The sequence below is a fragment of the Anas platyrhynchos genome, chromosome 6 (genome assembly GCF_047663525.1).
Source record: "Anas platyrhynchos isolate ZD024472 breed Pekin duck chromosome 6, IASCAAS_PekinDuck_T2T, whole genome shotgun sequence".
NCBI lineage: Eukaryota > Metazoa > Chordata > Aves > Anseriformes > Anatidae > Anas > Anas platyrhynchos.
This window is the reverse complement of record NC_092592.1, coordinates 33,163,114-33,189,057: the sequence shown is the minus strand read 5'-3', so window position 1 is coordinate 33,189,057 and position 25,944 is coordinate 33,163,114. Positions and strand designations below refer to the sequence as shown.

The 25,944-nt window shown below is 39.1% G+C and overlaps 1 protein-coding gene across 2 annotated transcripts in view; it reads right to left on the bottom strand.

Moving 5' to 3' along the window:
- The window catches only part of FHIP2A (FHF complex subunit HOOK interacting protein 2A), a 35,766-nt gene extending 9,857 nt beyond the window's left edge, over positions 1 to 25,909 (bottom strand). Inside the window, exons 1-15 of one of the 2 annotated variants that reach the window (XM_027460143.3) lie at positions 25,569 to 25,909; positions 18,405 to 18,483; positions 16,378 to 16,547; positions 14,057 to 14,161; positions 13,704 to 13,826; positions 11,149 to 11,187; positions 9,186 to 9,479; positions 7,972 to 8,168; positions 6,644 to 6,758; positions 6,462 to 6,538; positions 6,170 to 6,362; positions 4,744 to 4,913; positions 3,711 to 3,854; positions 2,035 to 2,125; positions 157 to 300 (exon numbers count right to left, since the gene is read on the bottom strand). In XM_027460143.3, the coding sequence (XP_027315944.2) occupies positions 157 to 300; positions 2,035 to 2,125; positions 3,711 to 3,854; positions 4,744 to 4,913; positions 6,170 to 6,362; positions 6,462 to 6,538; positions 6,644 to 6,758; positions 7,972 to 8,168; positions 9,186 to 9,479; positions 11,149 to 11,187; positions 13,704 to 13,826; positions 14,057 to 14,161; positions 16,378 to 16,547; positions 18,405 to 18,483; positions 25,569 to 25,613 (1,986 nt within the window). In that variant the 5' untranslated portion in view covers positions 25,614 to 25,909. The remainder of the gene's footprint in view (positions 1 to 156; positions 301 to 2,034; positions 2,126 to 3,710; positions 3,855 to 4,743; positions 4,914 to 6,169; positions 6,363 to 6,461; positions 6,539 to 6,643; positions 6,759 to 7,971; positions 8,169 to 9,185; positions 9,480 to 11,148; positions 11,188 to 13,703; positions 13,827 to 14,056; positions 14,162 to 16,377; positions 16,548 to 18,404; positions 18,484 to 25,568) is intronic. The other variant, XM_027460144.3, reaches the window with a different exon arrangement.
- Positions 25,910 to 25,944: the final 35 nt, after the last annotated feature.

Here is a 25,944-nt window from a genome sequence, read left to right as displayed (position 1 = left end):
TCTACAGAGACCTGCAACAAGGACTTGGGATTTTACACAATAACATGATGCTGTAACAGACATCTGAATGATGGAATCCACAAGGCCTGATGGACACTAGCCACTTAGTAGTGATGAAAGCATTAGAAATTGAATTTATAACTTGCTTTTTCTTACCTGATCAAGAATCCTGCCCATTCTTTCAAAGAGGACTTTCAAGAAGTGTCCTTCAAAAAATGACGCTTCTAAATTGCACTTTTCCAAAGACCTGGGAGATCCAGGCCACTCCCAGCGTAAGCAAATGACACAATAGTCACGGAACTAGAAAAAAGTAGTGAGGAAAACATATTCAAACCTCCATGGAAATCATTTCGTTTCCTGTTAATAGTGTCTAGGCCTTAAAAGCACAATCTGTAGCTATATGAGAAATCTAAGTCCCAAAAGAACAGCCATTCTAAAATAAGCATAACCAGTTTCTATACAGGCACTTCATTTTCTTGTCGACGTTCATGCTACTAAGGTTGTTTTAGAGACACAATACATTGAGAACTGAGCTACCCAAAACTGGCAGACACCAAAACACAAAGCAAAGCTAACAATACACATCTGGATCTAGGTTCTTCTAAAGCAGAAATTACATTCATACACATTACTTTTGTCAGTAAGTTACCACCCTGTCACTGCATCATGGGCAGCTTATCCCAACATCCAACCCATATTGCTCCCATATTCCCCAGGGAGGGAAGGCACGGGTATGTGCAGGTGAGAGAAACAAAATGAACTTCAGGGCTTTCTCTTCCCTCTCTCTGTTTCCCATCATTCACAGCAGTCTTCCTTAACACCCCATCAGCTTGTGCCTCTGATTTGCCGTGGGCTGCCTGCTGTCTCACTTTCAAGGAATTGTACCTTGAAAGGAGCACCAATAATACACATGAAAATAACGAATGCAGGAATAAACAGTAGCAAAAGTGAGACAAAACAGACTCGGGAATCATTCAGTGCATGTAGCTTACCTACTGGTACAAGCTTCCAGGAATAGAAATAGGGTAGCAGAACAGCTATTTGGTTGTAATAATAGCAATAGGCAGTGCTATTCTTATGGGGGAAATATTTTAAGAGTAGCCGTATCATTGTCAGGAAGTGACAGAAGCCAATTCTGTTCTCTTAATAACTCCCAGAATACTCTTTTTCCCAAGGCATGAAAGAAATACAAAGATGATATGTATTTTCTAGCATCCAAGAATAGAACATGGGGGAATTTTACGTCTACCTTTATTTTCTTATTCACTATTTTCTATTCCTTTTCTTTTCAGGAGACTGTAGATAAAACAATACAATAAATACAGAAATCCAAGCTTCTCACCCTAAATTGCTGCTGTCATAACTCAGAGATCATGGAATTTTTGAAGTACCTACTAAATATAGCTCTCTTGGTTACATCTTTGCATAATTGTTTCTATAATAGAAGACTCACAGGGCTTCAATAAGAAAGCCACAAATAAATAGTGATTGTCCTCTGACCAAGGAGACTTCAGATTACATGTGTAAAAACAAAAGCTGCATTTATTTCAAAATAGTAAATCATAAAGGTTTCCCTTCCTACCAGAACCCTCTACTTCAAACCTGAACGCCTTAGGCTATGCATTCCCTGTGATGAGCCTTTATTTTTGAAGTCCCAGATTGCATAACTCCGATGCAGCATTTTAATTTCCCTTTAGTCCTTTCAAACAGCTTGGCAGGCAATTCTCCAAGAGAATGCAGATAAATGCAAAAGCAAATTAAGAACCTATCAGCAGTTCAGATTTCCTCTCAGTGTATTTGTTATATGAATATTAATGCATTTAATGTCATCCATTATTCCCACTGGAGTAATACAAGGTGGATTCATCACCAAAAAAAATCTCCTAAGCTAAGTTTTCATTAGAAAATAAAAATTGAATTTTCCCATCTTCCATTACTAAAAGATGCATACATTAGGACTATTTATAGAAGCATTTGTATATCCGCATAATCACTGCAAATTCTCCAGGAATAACGAAGACTTCACTGACTTACTTGTCTGTGGGCATCTCTGAGGTAAGTGTCATAACCTGTACCCTCCACGTGGTATGACGACTTGGCTTCATCAGGTACAAGGCAGAGAAAACTACAGAGATAAAAGTGTGTTAATGAATACCCATAATCCAAAGAGCAGCAGATCAATATTTTTGCATTATCTGCAATAACATTCACAATACTGAATTGTCTGTGCATTCTAACTATTGCTTGTAAAAAGACTTACACTTCAGAACTGTTCTATCTAGCACCAGAGGCAAAAACCTCAGTGGAAGGCTAGCACTTTCTGAAAATGAGCAGACAGAATGGAGATAAAAAGGAATAGTCAAAACCAGCTCAAGTGTTTGCTAAAGGTCAGACTCCATCTTACCAGAGCACATGGAAAATTCACTGGGGAATAAATGAGCCAAAAGAGAATTACAGTCAAAATTCTTCTTAACCTACTGCACAGGCAGTTTTATTTCCCAGTTTGTTGAGGTAATAAATATCTAATATCTAGTTCAGGAATATCTGCATACAAATGCCCTTGCCAGGTATGTAGTGCATACACTTTATGTGCTTATTACTTCACCAATATCTGGCCTAAATAACATCAAAGAATTCTGAATCTTATCAGAGAGGGAATTTCATTAAAAATTTATTTTAAAAGACAATTAAATTTCTGGACAGCAAAATAAAACTGCTTTTGGACCCTTTTCCCAAAGTTTAGCTTTCTCCACACTGCACTCCTGAAGGCTCCTCAAAGATTTGTATGTAGAAATATGTAGTAGCTGAGTTTTCATATGGAGTTCATCTTATCTGAAAAAATAAATCTGCAAAACACTGCAAATCCTGAAAACATTTCTAGTCGATGATGGAGATTACACAGGGTGAATTTAGGCGATCGTTCTTTTTATCTTTCCTCCAAACCATGTCCACCGTAAACTATATATAGTAGTACTGGGGGAAAGAAGGCAAGAAGCCGCTCCAATCTGTGCTGACTGTCCTTGGGCTGTTTGCTGCCTTTGGCTAACACCTTTGATTATCTCTGGATAAGCAAATAGGGCAGCATTGAAATACCAGTGCTGCTTTGCTAAAGTGTATTAACAGAGCAAACAGCATTTGTCCTAATATTAGTTGCTAATAGAATTACCATCACTAAGACGCTTAGAGCAGAACCTGTCCTCTTCATGATATCCTATTTGCAGTATGTCTAGCACGCAGAAAGGTATGCTGCAGGTGACAGAGATAACCTTCTGTTCCCTGAAAACCAAGACGTATCTCTGGTTTGGCAATTATTTCCTTCTATGTAAGTGTTTAAGGAACTTTGGGAAGGTGGAGTTTTTTTGTTTGTTTGCATTGTTGTGTTTGTTTTTGTTTGTTTTTGTTTTTAACTTTTTTGGAGAAAATGAAGTTTTATACTAATGAGGCTTTCATTCAGAATTGTGAGTATTTGGCTGGATTGTTAGCTGTAAAGTTTATCGAGTCTTTTGGTCTATGCTGAATTATTTTTACTTATAGAAAGCTCTGATCTTTCAGGAGTAGCTTTCTGATAAAATGCCACATAATTTTCTTCTGTGGATTCATTTTACCAGCTGGCACAGAATAACATCCATTACAGAGTACATTTGGTTTGCAACAGTGTGCACAGACACCCACACATTCAGAGATTTCTTTAAGTGTTTATTTCAACTTACCTATTTACAATTTTATGAACTTCAGTCTTCCCATCATTTTTTGGATGTTCTGGACTGACAGGTGGAGAAGCACTGAGCCACTCCTGAGCTGACAATGTGTTATCTGGAGACAGATCAGTAAATAGAGGATCTTCCTCCAGGTCTCTGTGAGATTATATTAGACAAAGTCATTCACAGAATGTTATGGAAGGCAGGAAACTGGATCAAAAGGCATGTTTTCTGTTTTTCTTCTCTGAACAACTAAGATGTTTTCCAGAATGCTACCATATGTACAGCTTTTTATCGAATTAATAAGCAGAAATGCCAACCTCTACACATAACCAGCAAAACTTCTCATCTTTTAAAGAACAATCATAACCTGCTGATCTGAATAACAGAGCCAACATTTTTGACTGGTACAAAATCACTGCATTACATCACATAAATCCTTTAGACACATTTTTCACAAGAGATATACTCTGGGAAATCACCAGGTTATTTTAGATGACTCAGGCACCTTATTTTAGATAATTTCTAAAATAGCTGGTGTGATTAGTCCTTCCTCCTCTCCATCAGTTAAAAAAAAAAAAAAAAAAAAGTTATAGTAGTTACATAGGTATTTCAAAGATTTTTATGTGAAGTGACCCAGAAAACCAGAAAAGTTTTTCCACCAAAAAATGATTAAAGAACATAAATGTAAACAAGACACCTAAGTGACTGACTTCAGGAACAATCTCATTGAATACAGTACAAAAGTGCATGGGTTTAAGCTAGGTCAACATGTAAGTACAATGCTAAATGACAATCTTTGAGTGCCCAGCATTCAGAAAAGAGGCTTTTGAGAATTTTAGCTTTTCTGTTACTGATCCAACAACTGGTAATGTAATAATTTGTGCATCACTTTAGATATGCTTATTATGGATACAGCTTAATACGCAGAGCACTCAATGTGCTATCTGTGCTCACTTGTCCTTCAATTACTAAAACACCCTGATTTTAAAAATAAATATTCAAGTTAGCTGTTGTGAAAATTTTCCTTAAAAAAGAAACTTACATTGCACCTGCAATCTGTCCATTCTCTACCACATCTTTATCTTCTTGACACAGTGGCTTATATTCTATATAATTCCTTTCTTCTAAATTTCTCAGAACCAAATTATAAAGAATGTGCTCGTTGGGTTTTTGCAAAAGGTGCTCAAACATTCGTAGAGTCATTATGCTGATCTGCAACATAAAAAGCAAAAATTACATGAACAATGTACCATTGCCTTATGCTGCTTATCTCACATCTGAATTTCCATATCTTAGAACACTGCAATTACTTGTTTAACATCATGGAAGGAAGCAAAAATTCCAAGAAAAATTAGTAAATTATTACACTGAATTATTATGTGGTATAAAAAACGGACAGAGAGTCTACAAATATCTGAAAACTATTATGTGCATGTATTTTTTCCTATAAAACAAAAACTCTCCTAAAACCTGCCAAAATAATGATACAAACAACATCAGAAAGAACTTACAACTTCGTTTTCTATGTATTACAATCAGTTCCATGCTGGAGGATAGATATCAGTGTTCAAGTGAGACCCAGAACAGGACTTAAAGACAGTAACAAATACCCAGAATAAAACAAAATAATATTGGGATATTGAGGCTACAATTACAGACTAAGATTTTTACATGAAGATATGCATGCTTTTAAATTGAGACTGACTTTAAGCAATAAAGAAACAGTTTTTAGAGACAGCTTTAGAGTGCTTCATTTTGCAAAAGCTAGATAACCACTTTTGACAAGGTGAGCAGGTGAGCATACTGAAAAAAATGGGTATGTGAAGGCATAGGTCAGTCTTTCAATCAAACTTGTGTTAGGTGTTTTTTTGTTATTGTTTTTGTTTTTTAAAGTAGAGGGTGGAGAATGGAAAAATGAAACAAGCAGGTCCTGAGGGAGGATTTTACTGAAGTGAAGTATTCTAACGATGTTTGCTGTGTGTGAAGTACTTAAAGTTAGTGCATCATATTTTCATTGTCATTATGTATATTCTCTGACCACATGTAATTTATATAAAAAACATTATTTTTTTTTTTTTTTACTATATCTTATGTGATAACATGACAGAATTTACCCAATGTGGAAAATAACAGTGATGCAACATATAACAAACCACAAATTAAAATGCAATTACAGAAACTGATTTTGCCCAATCTTACAGATAAGCAAGCCCAAACAGATACGCATACGGGGCAAGCAAATTTACCAAAGAATCTTTATTAATTGCTGCAATGTGCTGGCTAGAAAAAACAGATTGAGTTTCACTTTCTAAAGGGAGTTTGTAGAGCTGGCAGTCAGAACTGTTTTCCTTGGCAAAAAGCAGTGAGCTGACAGAAATATTAAAAAAAATCTCACGATGACATCTTTACAAGTTCTATGCAAGACAAAACTGGCCAGCAGACATTATTACGTGATTAGCACTTCTCACCTCATCAGAAATGTGATCACAGTGTTCAATTAACCTGTGTCGCAATGGATGTCTGTTGATGTCTGTTGAAGTTTCTGGCTCTCTGTGTTCTCCTAGTATAAAATAAACTACTTCCTGCAGCAGGACATCCGAAGTTACTTGACGAACAATGCGGTGCAATAGTGCAGTTGATGTGAGGATTCCAATCTCTGAGCTGAACAGTAAAATTAATGTCAGATATGTACTGGATTTGAAAAGAAAACTCAGCTTGATTCAGACTTTGCTCTGCTGTATTTTATAGGATGCTACTCACGTTTGCATCAGCTGGGGTTCCATAACATCAACGAAAAATCGTTCCCGCACAGCTTTTGCCATAGCAACAGCAGCAGTCTGAAACAAAAATACAGGATGGTGTGCCTCAAACTCAAAAGCTAAGAAACAACTAGAAGTCTTTATTTGCTGAATATATTTGTATCATCTGTAAACATTTCAAACCTTTTGTGCTTCTTTGATGAGTTGATCACAGTAGTCAAACCATGAAAGAAATGAAATCAACGCTCTTTTCCCTGGAAAAGCAGATGCATCTTCTTTGTGGCTATAGGAATCCAAGCTAGAGAATGCATGGAAAAATACTTATTTAGTCTACGAGTACTTGAAGAACATTGAGCTCTATTCTTATTGAACTTAACAGCATAATTAATGATCTACTGACAACAAAGTGAACATTAGAACAGTTCTTCTGCCTGTCTCTACCAATCTGGAAATGCTATCATTACATAGAAAGGTTTTCAATGGCATGCTAAAGGATACATAGTATGTCCAGCAGAAGAACTCTGAGTGGAAACACTGAGGTTAAGTATTTCTTAAGTCAGAAAGCAATACGGATCACCAAGTCTGTTCTCCCAGGAAACACAGGCCACAGAAACTGCATCTGCAACTCCTGTAGTCAGAGACCATAAAATGAAGGCAATGATCTCTGCTCTGTAAGCAACCTCAATCAAGTCCACCAAAACTACACAGTGTATACCTGAACTAGATGGTATCCTTCAGAAGAAAATACATGTATCTCAATTTAAAGGCTCCATGGAATAACAAATGCACCATGTTCTTTGGTAAAGCAGTCCAAAAATGATTTATTCCACTATTCTGTTGCCTTTTTTTTCTTGTAACTTCAAACTCCATCCACCAGAAGCTAAAATATTCTTTTGCAAATAGCTTTGTTTTGTGTGTGTACTAGCAGATCAAGATCAATTCATAAGAAAAAAGGCAGAGTGGGAAGGAGCACTTAAATGTATTGAGAATATGACAAACAAGCAGTTAGGATAACAGGCACGTATCTTTTGCTTCATGCTGTTATGCAGTAACTCTTTCCTTCTTCATTTTTACTGCAAAAATTTTGCAACAACAGCCTGCTGTCAAATACACTCTTCCTGCCCTCTGCAGCACCTTACAGGGCTTACTGTGTACAGTGAAAGTTTGTGAGTATGCTTCTTAAATCCTTGACGCCCGAACAGGAAAAAAATCTACACCTGATGCTACAGCTGCAACACCATAAATTGCTAATGTAATTTAGTGGAAAACCTCACCCCCTGAGGAACCTCTGCAATGGACTAGCAGTCAAACCTGGCCCTATGGCAGAAATAAGCAGTACGTTGTACAACTCAAGTCTGACCTCTATACTGCAGAGGGTATCTAAACTCTGCCCTTGAGATGAGCATGGGGCGTGTAAATGTTTCTGTACATCTCATCTAACTACAGAAAATGAGTGTCAGGGAGGGATGTGAAGTCACCACAGGTATTAAACACAAAGATAAAATTCTTACCCCCAGTTAATTGCCTCCACTGTTTCAATGTCTAAGGGATCCAGCGACTGAGGCAGGGCTTTGTAAAGGGTGGCCAGTCTGTCTGTCAATAGTTCACATAAAGAAGTGCTTTGAGTCAGGCACTTGGCAGCTGCTGGTTCTGGCAAACTCACCAAAAGCATGAGCCCTTCACAGGCCTTCACGGCTATCCGGCCATCCTGGCAGAAAGACATGGAAGAATTAATCAGAGGATGAACGAAGCTCACTTGAAATCAAGAAGCAAACATCTCCCAGACAATACCTCTCCATTCCCCCCCAGTGAATGAATCAATTTCTTTTTGTTTCTTTTTCAGTCACCGAGATTTATTTCTAGTGAATTTGGATGGTGCAAAATAACCTCAGCTGAATCCAGGTCAAATACTAAGAACACAACTGCAACCTTAAGGTTGACAGAGAGAGTGCTGTAGGTCAGACTAAGACCAAGATATTAGACAATATGAACTATGATTTAACAATAATGAGCTACATAGACAGATATGGGACTTTGAGCAAGCTGGTCAAGTGGAAGGTGTCCCAGCCCATGGTGGGAGGTTGGAACTGAACGGGCTTCAAAGGTCCCTTCCAACTCAAACCCTTCAGGGTTCCATGATACATTTTTCTGTTCTCATCACTGCTGTACCAATTACAGACTTATCCAACCCTACTCTACGTTTTCAGAAAGAATCCTTCTAAGGATGAATTCCAGGATATACTGGGTAAGACATACGTCATCTTTTTTTAAAAGAAACCAAACCCCTAAACATAGTCTAGCGCCTTTGCAAGAAAAATGGGTTTGGTTAACTCAAAATTATCAGAAGTTGTTTATTTGTTTGTTTGTTTTTGTTTTTTAAATCCTTGTGATATATTTAACTTAATCATTATCCTACATAGCTGGTGTTTGAGCAATTTGTATAGGACACTGCTCAAAACTGACATTACCATCAACAAACTTAATACACATTTTCTAAAATATTTTTATTTTAGAAAATCTAAATTTGCAAAGTAAATAAGCATTTGACAAAAAAAACACACAAAAAACTTCAGTTTACTTTTAAAATATAAAAGTACAAGCTGTAAAGACATGTGTTCACTCCCTCTGCCTAATCCACACTGCATCCAAACTAATCCTTCATTTTATCACATCAAACAAAACATAAAGCAAAAAAGCAAATAATCAAACAAAAAAATCCACTCACCGGACTTTTAGTGAGATTTAGTAGAGAATTCACTAAATTATAGTCTTGATTTGGACCGACAGTGGAGGACTCAGGTGATGATGCGACATTTAGTTCATCCAGACTGAAAGACAGATCATCTCCCTGGTGGGGGAGGTCATCTTCCTTCTCCATTTGCTCTGCTCCAGCAGCACCAGGTATTTCTTCAGGCTGAATGGGCTGTCCTGTGTCTGTCGCCAAAGACTCTTGGCCTTTTAGCATGTCTTCTGTGATTATGTTTGTTGATTCTTTGGAAGCCAATGCTTTTAACTTATTCTGCAAAGCATTTGGTTGCAATTATAAAGCTGAAACTGCTGTTCATTCTAAATCACAAATCTACCAAAAGGAAATTTTTACACCTGCATTTGAAGCAGTTCTCTACAAGACTAGACACAGTAATCATGTAGATTGTAATGGGTTGCAAGAATATGTGAGTTTTTTAATCCAGCACATTTTTTAATTTGCTTAAATTTGTTTTAAGACCCGTAAGGTTGAATCCTATATGGTTTAAAGGTTGAACCTGCCTTTTAGGAGATAGCATCTTTTTCCTTCCACCAATGCAGGCAAACATTCATTTGATTTGCTCGCTATTTGAAGTGTTTCATTTATCTCACAAGGGCACCTTTTGACCTTAGCACACACTATAAAATGTCCCTTTCTAGATCAAGGCCTCAAATTCATTTAATGTCTGAAATGCTGTTTCCAGTTAGAGTCATACAAAATGGAACTCACTCTAAACTTCTTGAGAGTTTATCTTCAGTGAGATAGGTTAAAAAAAAAAAAGTACACACATTTACAATAGGAGAATACCCTTGAGTTGAAGAAAAAGTTCAATAGATTCAATGGACAGAAGATACTCTAAGTTAGCATTGGGTGCCAGGTACTATAACAGATCACAGAGAACCTTCTCAGATGCTACACAGCACCTCTACTTATGAAAGAAAGCAACCCATCTGTCATTCTATAAATCCGTCTCCAGCACTTAAAGAGGCATTTAAATCTATGCTCTGAGGGACCAGGAAGAAACTCACACAGTGGGAAAAATTCTGTGTTCTTCTGGCATAAGCACAGGTGAACAATATTTTAGTAGAACCATAAATTAGACTTCAGCACAGGACAGTCTTTCAAAGCAGTAGCAAGATTATTAATCTAAACAATTTATCTGCACTATAATAATGGCAAAATTATTACAAATGTATCTTAAACATTAACAATTTAAAATATTAACCATATTAATGACATTAATGGTGTTTAGTGCATAGAAACCAGCAGGGACAGGCAGCAAACAACAGAACTGTTGTGAACATTTGCTTGCTTGGCGTGCATTCTATGTGGGGAATTTGTTCTGGATGATACCATACACTCGTATCTGTCCCTGGAGAGGCAACCCAGTGGTAAAAGCACCATACTGCATGCTGTAACAGAAGTAGGATTTTTGACTACCGTAGAAAAATGACTCTAGATCTTCTAAACTCCTCCTGACATCCTTATAAGTTATCAATACATGGGAATAACTGGATTGGAACTATGACCCTTGCACAGAAAGCACAGCAGGAGCCCAGAACTGCATTTTCCATCTTGGATTAAGCACTGCTGCTGGCACTACTCAAGTAGCCTCAAGGAGGGCTGTTTAAAGAGAAAAGCTACTTTTTTCCAAAGATTTTATAATGCTTTTGTAAATTATTTACTTTTTCTTACCTATTATTGCATGCCTAGACTCTTTTATCACTTGAAAGGCTGTAGTTTACTCTTTAGCCAAGGCATTGATGAGACCTAACATACACACAAGTATAAATGCCCCTGGAAATTTGTTCATAGCTTGTTATTTTAACATAGGCAGGTAACACAAAGCAGTCTGTACATCCAACAACACACAAGCAGAGCTTATGGATGTATTTAAGCTTCCTGTTGTCTAATCATGCAATTGTGCAGCTTAGCTGCTCACCTGCCTCCTGTAAAGGTGCAAAACAGGATCCTGAATGACCTAATAGGAAAGGTTATATAAAACATACATTCAGTGTTTTCTAGATCAAAAACACCTCCAAGTGAACTCAGTATCAGCAAAGAGCAGACAATATAAAAATACAGTTCTGTATTTGCATAAGATTCAAAATCTGTGGTGGGTAATAAATACCATGTTGTTTTTCTAGTTCATAGAGATTTAAGAAGAATTCTGTGAAAAATCAAATATCATAGCTAATACAAATGCCTATGTTGAAAAATATAAACCTGGCAATTTGTACGAATGAAAGAAGTCAACAGTGAAACTACTTTCAATTTTATAAAATGAATGTACAACTTTTTAATAGATACTATATTAGAACTTGTTTAAAGTCTCATTTGAACACGGAGATGCAAGTATCCCTTTGCATGGAACAATCAGTTGCAAGTTAACACCTCTCAGGAGATGAGATAGGCCAACTAAGGTGGAAACGGATAAGGAAATAGCATAAAATAATGACTAAGACAGAGGTGATAAACATCCCTATATATGTTCTTTCTCTCTACACAAGAACAAGGAAAATTCAGTTCAAAGAATGGAATACAGTAAAGCCAAAATAAAATCAGCATATCAGTTTTAAAGGCTTTATAAGAAGAACGTAGTTCTAATTTCCACAACAGAAGTAACTTTTCCAAGAGATAGTTATGATGCCAGATAGTCTTATCAGTTAAGTAATATAGGAAAGATCATACTAAAATATAAACAGCTTTCCAATAACAAAATATTTGATATGGAATCATAAAAGGGAATTCCTGTGTTTGTAGATACTCATTCTGTTAAGTTCATGAAATACTGTGGAAGCTCATCAGGAAAATTCAAAGAAGGATGCAAAACTTACTGACAGACAAGCAGACTGCTTTGGAGAGATGTATCTGCATTTCAGTTTAAAAGTGTTAGAGATTTAAGAGTTAAATGCCATACAAAATTCTGTAACCTTCCCCCTTTCATGAATTTGAAGGTCAGAAACAGTATCAAGTCACAATAGCACCTCTAAGAGGCACAGATGTGAACAACCAGAATATTCTGTTCTAACAGGGTATTCTGCACCCCAAATATCAGTTTACCTGGCAGGAACTATCAGAAGTTGTAAAGATATCTGCCTTAGGCTACAACACTTAGAATAACATTGTGAAGGAAACAGGACTGACAAGAAATGCCCTTCAGTTTGCCTGAACTTTATAGCCAGGATTTTGTGAAACTAAGAGATCTCTTTGAAATTTGGAATCATCTCATTTTCCACGTCTGATTTCTAATATTGTAAACTTGCTATATTCAAAAAGAACACTAACGAATGTCTTACGAAATACTTGTGCTTCTTGTGACAGGGAATCTCAGGGTTGACTTTATTATTTGAGTACAGGACTTATTCAGAGGGTCTTATTTATACTTTTTGACTATACAATTACCCAAATCACATTAAAAATTATCCTGGTTTGGACTTCTACTACATTCTGCACATAATATATCTAGTAGCTTGCTTCTGAGAATACCTCTAATATTTAAACATAAACTCTTCAATCTTTATGTCACTTCTATCACTTGTACAACCACAGTGGATACAATGGCAATCAGGGCAGTGTTTAATTAAGGTAAAAATAAACTCAAGATGGATTCTTTACTAACTGACTTATAAGTGAGGTATTCACATACTCAGTGGAAAAGAACGTATCTTTGCTGCTTATCAGCCTGTACCGTTACAGATTGTTGTTTGGGGAAACCTTGGAAAATATTCCCGAAGTACTGCAGATCTACATATTTTCAGCTATGTATCACACACTTCATAGTTACTGTGCCATGATAGGAAACACTTAAGTGGTACAGGACGAATTTCTAAATGGACTTTTATAAATTAAACTTTTATATGTTCCTTCTAAATGGGAATAGAAAGTCAGCCTAGGAATTCTTTGTACTCCCACTCCGGTTTCATCAATGCCACATGTAAGTTCCAAGAAGGGAGTAAAGATATTTGGCTTTCTTACAGATAGAAAATAATGCCATATTGTAGATTGGGAGTTGGCACTGCAGCTAGACCATATGCGCCACTACCAAATAAGGGCCCGAGCCCACAGAAAACTTAGCATTTTGCAAGGTTTCAGTGCCCTGTGCAATCTGTCCCTTAGTCTTCATCGGGCTGAAGACAAAATAACAAGAAAGCCCAACATCTCACTCACACAATGTTCTACTTCACAATCCCTACTCTTTCCCTGGGCTGAAAAAAATAATCATTTTCTAACTTGGAGAGTGCCCTCTAAAGGTTAAAAGGGTAAGTACCTCAAAAAGGTGTATTTGTGTGACCTGAATGAAAAGTGGGTAACATTTATCAGATGTATAAAGTCTCTAGAAGTAAAATACTTAATATTGCTGGGAAAAAAAATCACACAGTGAATGAAAACTAAACGATGAAGCACAATGTGCTATCTCCAGTTCTCTATCAGATTTTGTCTGTGACACAGTGATTCAAAAATACACATGGAAAGATGCAGATTTGATTTACTCACCTCAAGGAAAAAGTTGACCAGGTATGGATCCTGTTTCAGCTTTGCACATACTATACAGAGAAACTGAATTTCTTCATTTTCTGTTGGTGTTGCCAGAACTTCGCCACACAGCCTGATTAATTTCTGTCACACACAGAAAAATACACAATTAAGGCAGGAAGGAAGTTATTGCTTTACCTAGGAAAGGCGGGCTGAAAGGTGGCAGCTCAAGGATCTAATTGGAAATACACTAAAACCAATATTTTTCTTACACTGCCTCAAAAATAGAAAAATTAAAAGATACCATTAGCTGCAGCAGAGTAAGAAAAGCTTGTCATACAACAGTATAGTTTAGTTAAAAATTTGAACAGTACCTGCACTGGCCTATGCACATTTATGTGGGGAAGAAGAGGTTGTTGTATTCTTCCAAGCAGTTTTGTATAAAAAGCCAAAACTTGCTGTTTCATTCCTGGAGGGCACTGAAACAAACACAGATGAACACTAAAGAAAATGTAACAAATGTGGAGAGAAATATAGAAACAAACTTGTCATTCAAAATGGCTATAATTAAACAGAAATAATTTATCCAAAACTATTTTTAAAAATTGCATCATCTGTTAACACACTTTTTATTAACAGAGATCAACAAAAAATGTTGCATCTCATTATCCATTTTCTTTTTCAAATTATCCATACCTTCAATTAATTGTTTTATACAGACTTCCACCATCTTTCCAGGAGATACCCCCTAATACAGATGGAAATCAACTCTGAATGAATTGGCTACAGGTCAGCTGCCTTGTAGGATACTGTACCACAAAATGTAGCAAATTAGTGTGATTTTAGTACATACAAATATAAGATAATCATAGAATCATTTAGGTTGGAAAAAAAATAAAAACTATAAGCATCTGAAATAAACAAACAAACAAAATTTTTTGTAGATGTTTGTTTTTTTAAATTAATGAGCCATTAGCCTCAGGCAGATAAAGTGTTTATAAAAGCACAGACGTTCCAGGACAAGAGAAAGCTGTTGTTATCCCTGAGATTCAGCAGAATATAAATTGCAAATGCCTATGGAACACCCAGGCCCATGTTCTACTGTCTCTCATGCATTTATCACATGAAAATACTTTCCTACCTCCATGAGATCTAATGGCATGTGGTCCTGTATGTACCCCTGCTTCTGGCTAAATCCCCCCAACCCTAACGTGTCCTGACATGTTAAAATATAATAAAAGCTGTTACTCCACGGGTCAATTTTACCCCATGTTATTTCCCAGATCCAGTTCACTGCACACCTTTAACAACAGTTCTACTAATAAAAATAAGTGAATGGACCATGGGAGGCAACAGTCAGGCATCACAACTGCCTTACCTGCCTCTCCTGCCAAGGTAATTACCCTCAGATTATTAATCCCTAATTATCACTCCGTTGTCAAGTGAACTGCTACAAAGAATGACAAAATTTGAACCATCAGGGTACAACAACAATGTAATAAGCGTGTGACTGCTGTGAAGGGATATTACCTTTTTTTTTGCAACAGAGCTTTGAAACATCTTGCAAGCGCCAAACTGTGTGTTTGCTTCAGATGTATCAACGCACAAGTGGCAAAGTATAAAGACAGGCTGTACAAGAATTGCTTGTACAGGCGTATTTGCCTGAGTGCAAAATGACTTCTCTCAACTCTTAGAAACATGCTACTAATTACTTGCTTCACATATGTCTCCATTTCATCTTGGTTTCTTGACAAGAACTAAAATATTTCTCAACAAGTATTTTCAACATATCTGTATTAGGTATCCTTGACTGAATATAGGTGGTACAGTAACAGTAACTGCAGAGCTCTGGTCCTTCCAGAGCAAGGAACATCCTAGGTTCAGACAACTAGTACCCAACATTGTCTATGTGTCAAATCAAGCAGATTAAAAACTACTGAGTACATGTAAAAGGTTCACTGAAAAGGAAATCCTGGAGAGCCCCATTTATCCTTAGAACAGGGCACACCATACTTTTCTCAGTGCACCTGCACCATGATACAAAAAGCTCTAGAATTAAGGCTGCCAAGTTAATTCACATCATGTTCAGTCCAATCCCAAATATTTCAGTTGATTAATCTGCCAAGAAAGATATCAATGAGAATGCACAAAGACCATGAAGTTAATTTCACATGCCACAAAGCAGATGTGAGAAGAACCAGACAACACTGCCATGGGCTGGATTCATATTAAAGTCTTAGATGTAAAAGCTGTCTGGGAATCAGCTTAAGTAAATGTTTTCTCGCGTGGAGTCTTTATGAGCAGTACTTCCTCATATTAAGAAAAACAAAATAAAATTTGTATTTAATACAGCACTTTTCACCCAAGAATCTCCCAACACTTACTAAGCAGCGAGAGGGATAATACTGTCTTGTGGATGCCTTAAAACCTTTAGACTGAACAAAAGTTCTTCCTACTTCCAGCCTCACAGTCAGCACCAAAGTGCTGAGTAACAAATCGCAGTGTTCCGCTTACTCAGCACCTCACTGGTTGTCTCACTTTGATCACAATTATTTAAGATTATTATTAGTGATATACTGGTAAGATAAGCAAACAGCTATTGCTTTGTCCCTCAGTGTCCCACACTAACACCTACTTCCCTATTACAATTAGGAGCCCGTCCAAAATCTAATCTGCTCTGCAGAGAAGTACCTACATCAGCTTTTCCCAATGTGTAGAGTGTCTCCAGAATCTTGTGATGTAGCAAATACTCCATACACGGCCCCGTTTCACCTGATTCCCTCTCATTTTCTTCTTGAACTAGAATATCCAACATCTGATCCAGATGAGAAGGAATGTTGGTATCAGTCACAGGAGCTTTGTCATCTAAATAGAAGAGATATACAATTAAGAATGACTAAAGTATCTTCTTTAATTAAGTCCAGTTCCAAATTTAAAATTTAAACACAAGACCACTCATTTAAAGTGGTCATACAATAGTCACAAAATAACCATTAGGAAGCTATCAGACAGTTGATATATGCATACATATACATATATAATCTGAAAGATAGACATATATATCTTTAAAATATATGTGAATATATAGTGGCCCCAATTTTGAAAAGACAGAGGTTTTAGATGTTCAGTTTTAAGACACCTTCTCTAACTAGCCAAAATTGCAGAGTCCTGAAAAGCAAGTCAGAAAGGAAAACTCTTGCAGACAGAAGCCAAATTTAATGACAGAAAGGCTCAAGCCTCAATCTTTTGGTTAGCATCCATCCCATCTCAATAAGCTGCCTCATATTCTGAAATCTATAAACAGCCTCTAAGATTAAATCAATTCACAGCTGATCAGTTCCTTTATCAACTAGACAGGTAAAATGGCTTTTCTAACAATGACAACAACAAAGCAAACTCAGACTCTATGCTGTTTATGAGATTTTAGGTTTGGCTTTTATACATTCTGCATTAAGATAGCACTCTTTCAAATTTTTTGAATGAAAGGGTTAAACATTGATCTATGACTGAAGTCATGAAACTGTTTGGATTTATGTCACTGGCAGCAGGAGCTGGCATTAACACATTGTAAAGCATGTCTGCACATGAAGAGATTTTGCTTTTTTAAAAAAAAAATCTCTTCAGCTGTATTCTTGAACAAATATCCCTCTAGGGAAATAGCTACTACTTTTTATGTGATACTCTAAAAATAGCTGTCACTTGCATACAAATGGCAACAAGGAAAACTGTCGTATCAGAGTGATTTTGGTCTCTACCACAACCTCTAATTATCCTAGAGCATTTTGCTGGAGTTTCTTAGGCATAGTTCTGCTTCCACTGAAGAGGGCAGAAATCTATCCACTGAGTGAAAACATATTTTTTATGCAACTTTTGAAAGTCTGGGGGATAGGTCAGATTTTATTCTGTTCCACATAATCACAGGTATCAGTTTTCCACTACCACCCTGTCATTTCCACCTTAGGAAACATCACATAGTGTTCCCGAAGATGAGTAGAACAAGGCGTCAAGTTTCAGCTTTTAAGAGTAAATATTGATATAAACAAGATCATCAGTCCCAGACAGAAACACAGATTTAATAGCTACTCTAACAAAAATGCAGAACTAGTAAGCTTGTGGAAAGCATGGTAACATTCACTTTTAAAACTATTAAACTAGAACCACAAATTGAAAAGATATGTGCTGCAAAACTGCTGTAGGAAACCAGGAAAATGATTAAGAACAAGCAAATATAGCCAAAATTTCATCAGAATATCAATTTTTTACTATTTTCTACATATTTTCTATAGTTATCTATTCTGATGAAATATATTTCTATTGTTTTCTACCTATTTTACTTTGGCAAAGGATTTTGTTGAAATCTTGGAAGGAAAAAGAAAATCCTTCATGCAAAACAATAAAAAGGTTAACAGCAGGTACCATATCTCTGTAGCTGTCTGGTTACATCAAACAGAATACATCAAGACAGAAATTAGATCAGACATGAAAAGGGGCACTTCTCCACATGGCAGTCAGCAAACAAGACCTTCTATTTTTGTTCATGACACAATTTTGGGGATGAATGTACACTTTTTTTTTTTTAATTATTTATTACTCATGTTAGTATTTTGGTAAAAGACATGACTCATTTTAGTATTTCTTCATCTTCACTTTTTAACAAAACTGAAACCAGGAATTCGAGATTTCACAACCAAGAGACCAGAAGAGAGCATTTCTTTCTTTTACCTGACGTCTCTATGTAGTAATGGGTGATTGCCTTCCAGTGGTAAACAAAATCTTCTTGTAACGGAAGGGATGGTGCAAGCTATGGGGGAAAGAAAAAAAAAAAAAAAGTTAGTAATAAGTAAACTTATTTCCTCAGAGATTAAAGTGAATTTTGGGAATAAGCTACCAGTAGACCAATGCTATAATTTTTACACTGTGCTTTTACCTTTAACAAAGACTCCTCCATACATTATTTGTGGAAGGAGCCCCACATCATACTGACTAGATGAGAACATCACCAGCAATCTCAGTGATGTCTTTATGACCAGACAATCTACTTGACACAACAAAAGCCATCGCTCATAGAGCAAACCACAAGAAACATGGGTTTGAATTGTTTAGGTATCAGATATCAGAGATATCCTTTCGGAAAAAATCACATTCTTTTACATCTGCTTTTGATGATATCTATCCCTTTCTATAAGCTCTGTTTTCCCCCCTCTGCTCCCTTAAAACCCCTGATTTGTCACCTCTAAAAAAAAATTTCTTTTTTTTTTTTCCCACATCAGACCCATCCCTGGAGTTTGACAGGTTGCTCTTTCTTTTAGCAAAACACATTTATTTCATTTCTGAAATGCAAAGTTCGTTTTTTTTCTTTTTTTTTTTTTCCCGGAAGGCATTTGGGATGGCCCATTGAGTGTGGCTGGCGTGCAGGAATAAATAACACACTGCAAGAATGAAACACAGCCTCCCTCGTGCTCGGTCAGCTACCAGCACTGCTCCTTCCTTGCCAACTGTGAGAGCTTGGTGGCCAGCCTCTGGGGCCCCTTACACCACAGGCACAAACAACTTTTTTACTCCACGGGCAATGTGTGCAGAGAGAGGACCACAACCACTTTACCACTTTGCTCTCCAAAGAGCCTTATAAAAGTTGAGGCAAATAGTGAATTTGTGACCACAGCACAAAATGGTCAGAGTCGGTAAAATCAGGAATCTTACAGTAAAAACTGATACAATCCCACTGATCAAACTGACCTGCTGTTACTGAGGCCTAATCCTATATTGGATGTTTTCCTGGATGAATCAAGTCCCCATATCATTCTTTTATACACAATCCTGCAATCCTGCATAGACAAACTTGACATGACAGCAGCAATATGATCTCAGGGCATCTCCACTCCAGAAGCTACGGATAGTGCATTTAAGATTAATAAACCTGAATTCCTCTCATGTCTTTTCTTGGGGCCTAAAAACTGCTAAGTTAGTTCAGGTCCTGGACAAACAGAAGCACAGGGCTGTACACTCTTCATTGTGTAGGGTTGGTCTCTTTGAAAAAGCCTTTTAAGTTTGCTGTGTCAGTCTTTTCCTTGAATTTAACGGCATTTAAATTTATGGTGGTAAAGACGTGAAGCTGAGTCTACATGCATGAACAGCATGCCACGTGTTGATAACTAAGGGAAATGCCAATTGTTACTGACCCTTTGCACACAGGACTTTGAAATTCAAGACTTTAAAAAAAGTAATGGTGCTTGGTAACTATCTACACCTGTACCTTGTGTTGAAACGTGTCCTCACAAATGGCAGCTAGGCAATCAAACTTACATTGCTTATCCATTCCCTGATAGTCTGTGGCCTGATTAAGCCTTCTGTATTGCCACGGCTGGGCACTGAGAGCAGCACTTCAGCACACCACCCAGCTTGAGGAGACCTCAGAGTGCACAAAACTAGTTAGTTCCACTGTGAAGTCTACTAAGTTATTGAAATTCAGAAGAGTGACTGAGCAAACTGAAGCCTGAGCGCAAGGTATTTTGTCTCATGCTCCATATGTCACGCTTGCTGTGGGGCTGTGTATTTCAGGCAATGGAATGATTGTTTTGTGTAACAAAACTCTACTGAAAACTCAGCTCAGGCTGACAAATGGCACAGAGACCACTTTTGAGGAATATCAGGCTTTTCCAACCATGCTATTATCAAAGTAACACACAATAGATAACATTAAAAATTTATCCTTGACCGATGTGATTTTCCTCTCCACTTCTTCCAGCCTCATCTGTTTTGAGATGAACGTAGTGCCTCTGAGCAATGCCAGGAACAGGATTTCGCTTCTCAACACTGTCAATAATTCATCCACAGAGAGAGCTGTGGGTACCGACATCCTCCCTCCCAACAAACGCCTCAAGGGACTGCTCTCAGAGATGAAGAGGTAATTCGGGGACAGGTCCTGCCCTTTTTAATTGAAATATCTGGTGATTTCACAGTCTTGGCAGATCAAGGTGTGCGCACACGCCAACCACTGCACAGACTGCATGTGCAGCACCAGCTAATAGAGGAACCCCCTTTGCACACACATACATTAGCTACTAACGAGTTTCCACTCTGATCAGCCAAGGAAGGGAACAGGATCAGGTCATTTGCACTGCTTGTGTTTGCACAAGTCTCGCATCACTGTCTGTCTGTGTGGCCAGCCATCTATACATGCATTGTGTATGTCTGTATGCGTACCTGTTGGGAATTAAAAATCAACCTTGCCACCAACTGGACCTAGGGATACAGAGGTATGGCATCCTCACCTGCACTGGGCTACCTGACTCAGCAACCCCTAACAATAAATAAATAATTAAAAAAATATATTTATTTACTTGTTTGGTTAAAGTATTTTAACCCTCCTACCCCCAAATTGGTCTTCCCACTGAGGATGGACCTAGTATAAACATGATTTTTACAGCACAGCTGTTCCAGGGAACATTTAAGAGAGATGTAACTCCAGCAGTGCTACATATTATTCTGAGGTATGTGTTTTACTGCCAAAAAAAGAAAAAAAAAATCTTATCTCAGTTACTCAGACACAAAACCAAGGTAACGACAAAAACTAAGATCTCAACTTACACACAGACAAAGCCCAGCACTGGGAAGCACTGAAAACTGTAAGCTCCCTAACACTTGGTTGGCATGCTTTACCCTTACTAAGTCAGGTAATTCCAGTATGAAGTTGTAGTTTCTGCTCCAGGAGGATTTACTCGCTACCAGCCGAGATGGAATATGTTACAGTTGCTAATCTGAGTAATCATTCCTTCCTAAAAGTATGCTTATTTGTATGCCAGTTCCTGAAGCAAAACAAAATTGATTATGAAGGCCTCTGATTACCACTATTTGTCTAATTTGAAAGAATTACTTTAAAAGTGCAGTTCCTCATTGCAGTTATATTAGTTCACTTTGATGTAGATACTGATGTCCTTACTAATTATGAGCTCTCAATTCCTTTCCTAATCTCAATTTAAAGCCCTCCTCCTCTGTGGAAGAAACTTCTTAAAGACTGCAGTGTGGGTGTTGGTATATCAAAATCGCCAAAACTCACTGAACACCACTAAAAACCAGCCCATTAGAGCAGACAGCGATTAGCTGTTCCATCTGGTCCCCAGCTCCAGCAGTCGAGCTTCCTGGGAGTGAGTGAATGAGTGTTCTCATTTAGCAGCTAAACTTAGCACACGCTGCCCTATCGTTCTGGTGACACTACATTAGTAAAGATCAAACCCCACTCTTTCCAGAGAAAGTGCTGCTCCCAGAAGATCTATAGATCTTTGACCAGAGCTTCAGTCTTTCGGTTATAAAATCTGTCCAAAGCACAAGTCCACGTAGCTTTCAAAACTATACAGAATTAGTGTCTAGGCAAGAAAAAAAAAAAAAAAAAGAAAAAAAAAAACGAACAATGAAATCAAGAACAATTAAACCTATAAATATTCAGTTTTAATAGCAACTCCTTTGGGCGTTTAAAAATCATTGTCATATTTGCATGTATGCTTTTCAAAGTGTAATTCAATAATGAAAGGGTGGGAAGAAGCAAAATTGGTGATATCCCTCAATATTTTTTTGGACAAATCCACCCAGCAAAGCAAACAGTGTGTAAAAGAGCAGCAGCTTCTGGCTGGTCAGATGGGAGGGTAAAGGGAAAGCGGAAGCTGGGTCAAAGAGAAGCGGAGGGGAAGTGCGTACAAGTGCATGCACACTCCCCTGACTGAAACACGGAAAAGTACAGCAGCCACTCGATGTTTTTCTTCAATCTCACTAATCTGAATGCTTGCCCTTAGGGAAAGTCCAAAAAAAAAAGATTAACGCTTGAAGGTTCACTTTATTTTCTCAGCTGATGAAAGCCCAGAGTTTATAATGGCCGCTGCTTTCAAGTACAAAATTAAGACTGCACATGCCTTCAAGTGCATTAATTTTTGTCATTATAATTTGTTACCAGCAGCACAATGTTAAAACAATTAGTAATGTGAGCTCATTATATCAAATAAAGTGGGTTCAAGAAGAATAAAGAAGAATAAATATTGTTCTGCGTAGCTGTGCAGCTAATGATGTTGGAGTAATCTGTAGCAAGTGACCAACAGAGTGAAACAAACCATGTTGTTTGACAGAAAGATGCGAAATTCAAAACAACCCAAATCATAGTTTTCCTGCTCAAGATACAGAGCTCAAACACATCCTTTCAAGTTCACTATTAAGACAAAACATCTCATGAAAGACCAAATCCAACACAAACAAAAGTCCTTTGAAAACCGAGTGACCCCTTTACAGACAAGCTGTTTGCTCTACGGAAACAAAAGTGAAGAACACGAGATAAGAGGGAAAAAAAAAAAAAAAAAAGAAGAAGCCTAACTTGCAGCTTTATTTACACTGTATTTTGTTTCTTACTGAGAATTTAAAACTCCTGGAATACTTTGGGGATAGAAGCGTACCAGTAATAAACAGCAAAAAGAAAACATCTCGCTGAGAAGGCATACAGAAACTGTCACAGATTCATTAATAGTAGCCCCACTAAGTAGCAACACTTCTACTCTGCCCTGACGGAAGGTAACAGAACAAAGACCTCAGTGCCCTCCACCACTCTCACCAACCCACCTATCCCTATTTATTGTCAGGATAATACCAGGATGGTGCTTACTCATCTGCTGCACAGAAGTCCAAAAAAAGGAAAAATACCTAAGATAGTGTCAGGACTGAGATGTGATAAAAGGTGGCAACAATTAGGATTCAGCAGTGGTGAAAAACAGGAATAAAGAGCTACCCCACACTTGGAAAATTCAGGGAGAAAAGACTGAAAGTTTTGAGATAAAAAAGCCTTAATAAAAAGCAACTGCTCCCTGACTCATGCCTCATCACAGTCCTGTCACAAAGGGAGTCAATTAAAGAGCAGAACACTCATAACAAGCAAAAAGTAAATGCTCGATGCACATTACACTGCCAACCTTCGGAATGCCTTGTCATAGCGTGGAGAGATAGCACGCTCAGGGTAAGATAACAACTATTATCTAATAAAAATCAACTCTTACTATTTAAATACGTGTCTAACTGTAGGCCTCTAGACCCTGAGTGAGGCAGGAGAGCAGCAGTGAGTGATATGCAGGAGGAATGACTGTTAACTTCTTAGTTCACAGCTTTGTTGCTGCTATTCAGAGCTGAAGCAGCGTCAGCCCCAACACTGGTTAAAGTTTCTATTTCTTTGCCCTGTGTTGGAATTGCTGGGTCAAACTTCCTAACTAAAGCGAAAAAGCATTCTTACTGTCTTCTTGCTTTTGTGGTCCCATCTTTCATTCCTAACACGGGGTGCTCAATATTTGTCACAACCCCACAAACACAGTTCAGCACGGTGTCTGCTACCAGGAGGTCCACCACAGTGGTATGAGCAGGATGATCCAGTTCTAAAAGCGACAACACCATTGAGCAATAACACGCAGAAAGTTGCTTCACAGAGGCCACTCACAAAGTGACGTTTACCAGCCTGTGTGTTTTCTTCCGTAAATTAGAAAAGACAGTCTAGTCCCTACTATTTTTCCATTCAGCTTCCTGATTTTTCCTAGTATAGTATGGATCTCATATAAATGCAGTTCTCTTTGTTTATTTTGATGTTATTTTGGTGCACCACCAATGACGTAAAGATTCTTCTAGGATTAACTTCGATAAGTTGAATCATTAAGCCTGAAAAAATAACTTTTCCTCCCCTCTAGCCTCACTTAGTCACCCTTTCCTATTCAAAAAGTGGCACAGCTCACCATAACAGGATTTCTTTAGTTAGGCAACCACTAATTTCTGTATGCCTTCCAATGAGAGCACTGTCTGTTGAAGGTGACCATTACGTGATCATACAGAGTTTTCAAGTAAGTACTTTCATCATTACCTTTCTTTCCAGCTGCCCTCTGCCACCAACAGGGCAAACTAGGATGGAGACCCTATTAATCAATGCAATTAATACAGCATTTGCAGCATGAAAAATGCATTAATGTACAAAGGTGCCCCCCACACGAGACACGATTTCCCATGGCAGCTCTTCTTTCCCCAACCACTCTGCATTTCCCTTTGGCACTTTCTGCGTATGCCCCAGCAGCATTTCACCTCCAGCGTGTGACACCTGACCCAAGACGCCTCTCTTCAAACCCAGCCTTGCAGATGCCTTGGCCCGCTGCAGAAGCTGGTGCTGATCGCCGAAGGCAGCCAAAAGCGGCCTACCACAGCGGCAGCCCCACCAAGGGGCTCTCTCCTCCCCAGCCCAGGACGTTTTGGGCTCCGCGATGAGGTTTATCCAAGCGCACCCCAACGCCGGGCACCTCACCCTGCTCTCCCGTCCTACCCCGTTAATAAACCCACCAGCAACAAGCAGGCGCTTTCTGGGAGCGCCTACACCGCACAAAAGCACCGGAGCTGGTTCACAGGCCACGACAACACCACCAACAATAACACAATCCCGAGGAGTTTCCTGAATTTTCCTCCTTTTATTTTGCTCCGTTGGAAAACACGATTACAACCAAGGGCCTGCCTGGTTATCACCGGGACACAAGGGCCCGGCAGGACGCACCCCGCTGCCCCCCAAAGACCCCCCCAGGGACCCCCCAGGAACCCTCCGGGAACCCTCCGGGGCTCCGAGCCTTGGGCAGGGGCCGGCCCTGCCCCGCCGTGCCCGGGCAGCTCGGCCTCCGCTTCCCTTCCCTGCGGCAGGGGCGAGCCGGGAGCAGCGGGGCCACGGCAGGGAAGGAGGGAGGGAGCCGAGCCGGGCTGAGCCGAGCTGGGCTGAACCGAGCCCGGTTGAACCGAGCCGGGTCCCCCCGCCCCGGCCATCCCCGTGTCGGCCCAGCCGGCCGCTAGGCCCCGCTCGGATCCCCGGCGTTGCGTGGCAGGGCTCGCCGGCGGCCTTACCGCCTCCACGGCGTGCTGCAGGATGGAGGTGAACTTGGAGAACATCCTGTCCCGAGACTGCAGCAGCCGCTGCCGGGACGCCCGCGACAGCTCCTCGATCCGCCGCCGCCGCTCCAGGGTGAGGGCTGCATGCGGCGGCCCGGCCGCGGGGACGGGGCCAGGCTCCTCGCTGCCTTTCTCGCTCGGCGGCCGCCGACACCGTGGCACTGACACTGCCGGGGCTCCGACTCCGCCGCCGCCTGCAGGGGCCGCCACCCGCTCCGCCGCCCTCCCTGCCCGCGGGCCCCAAAAGCTGCCGCTGGGTTGTGGTGGTTGCAGGGGTGCTTGGGGGCCGGCACCTGAAATGCTGCAGCAGAGAAAGGCAGAGAGGGTGAGA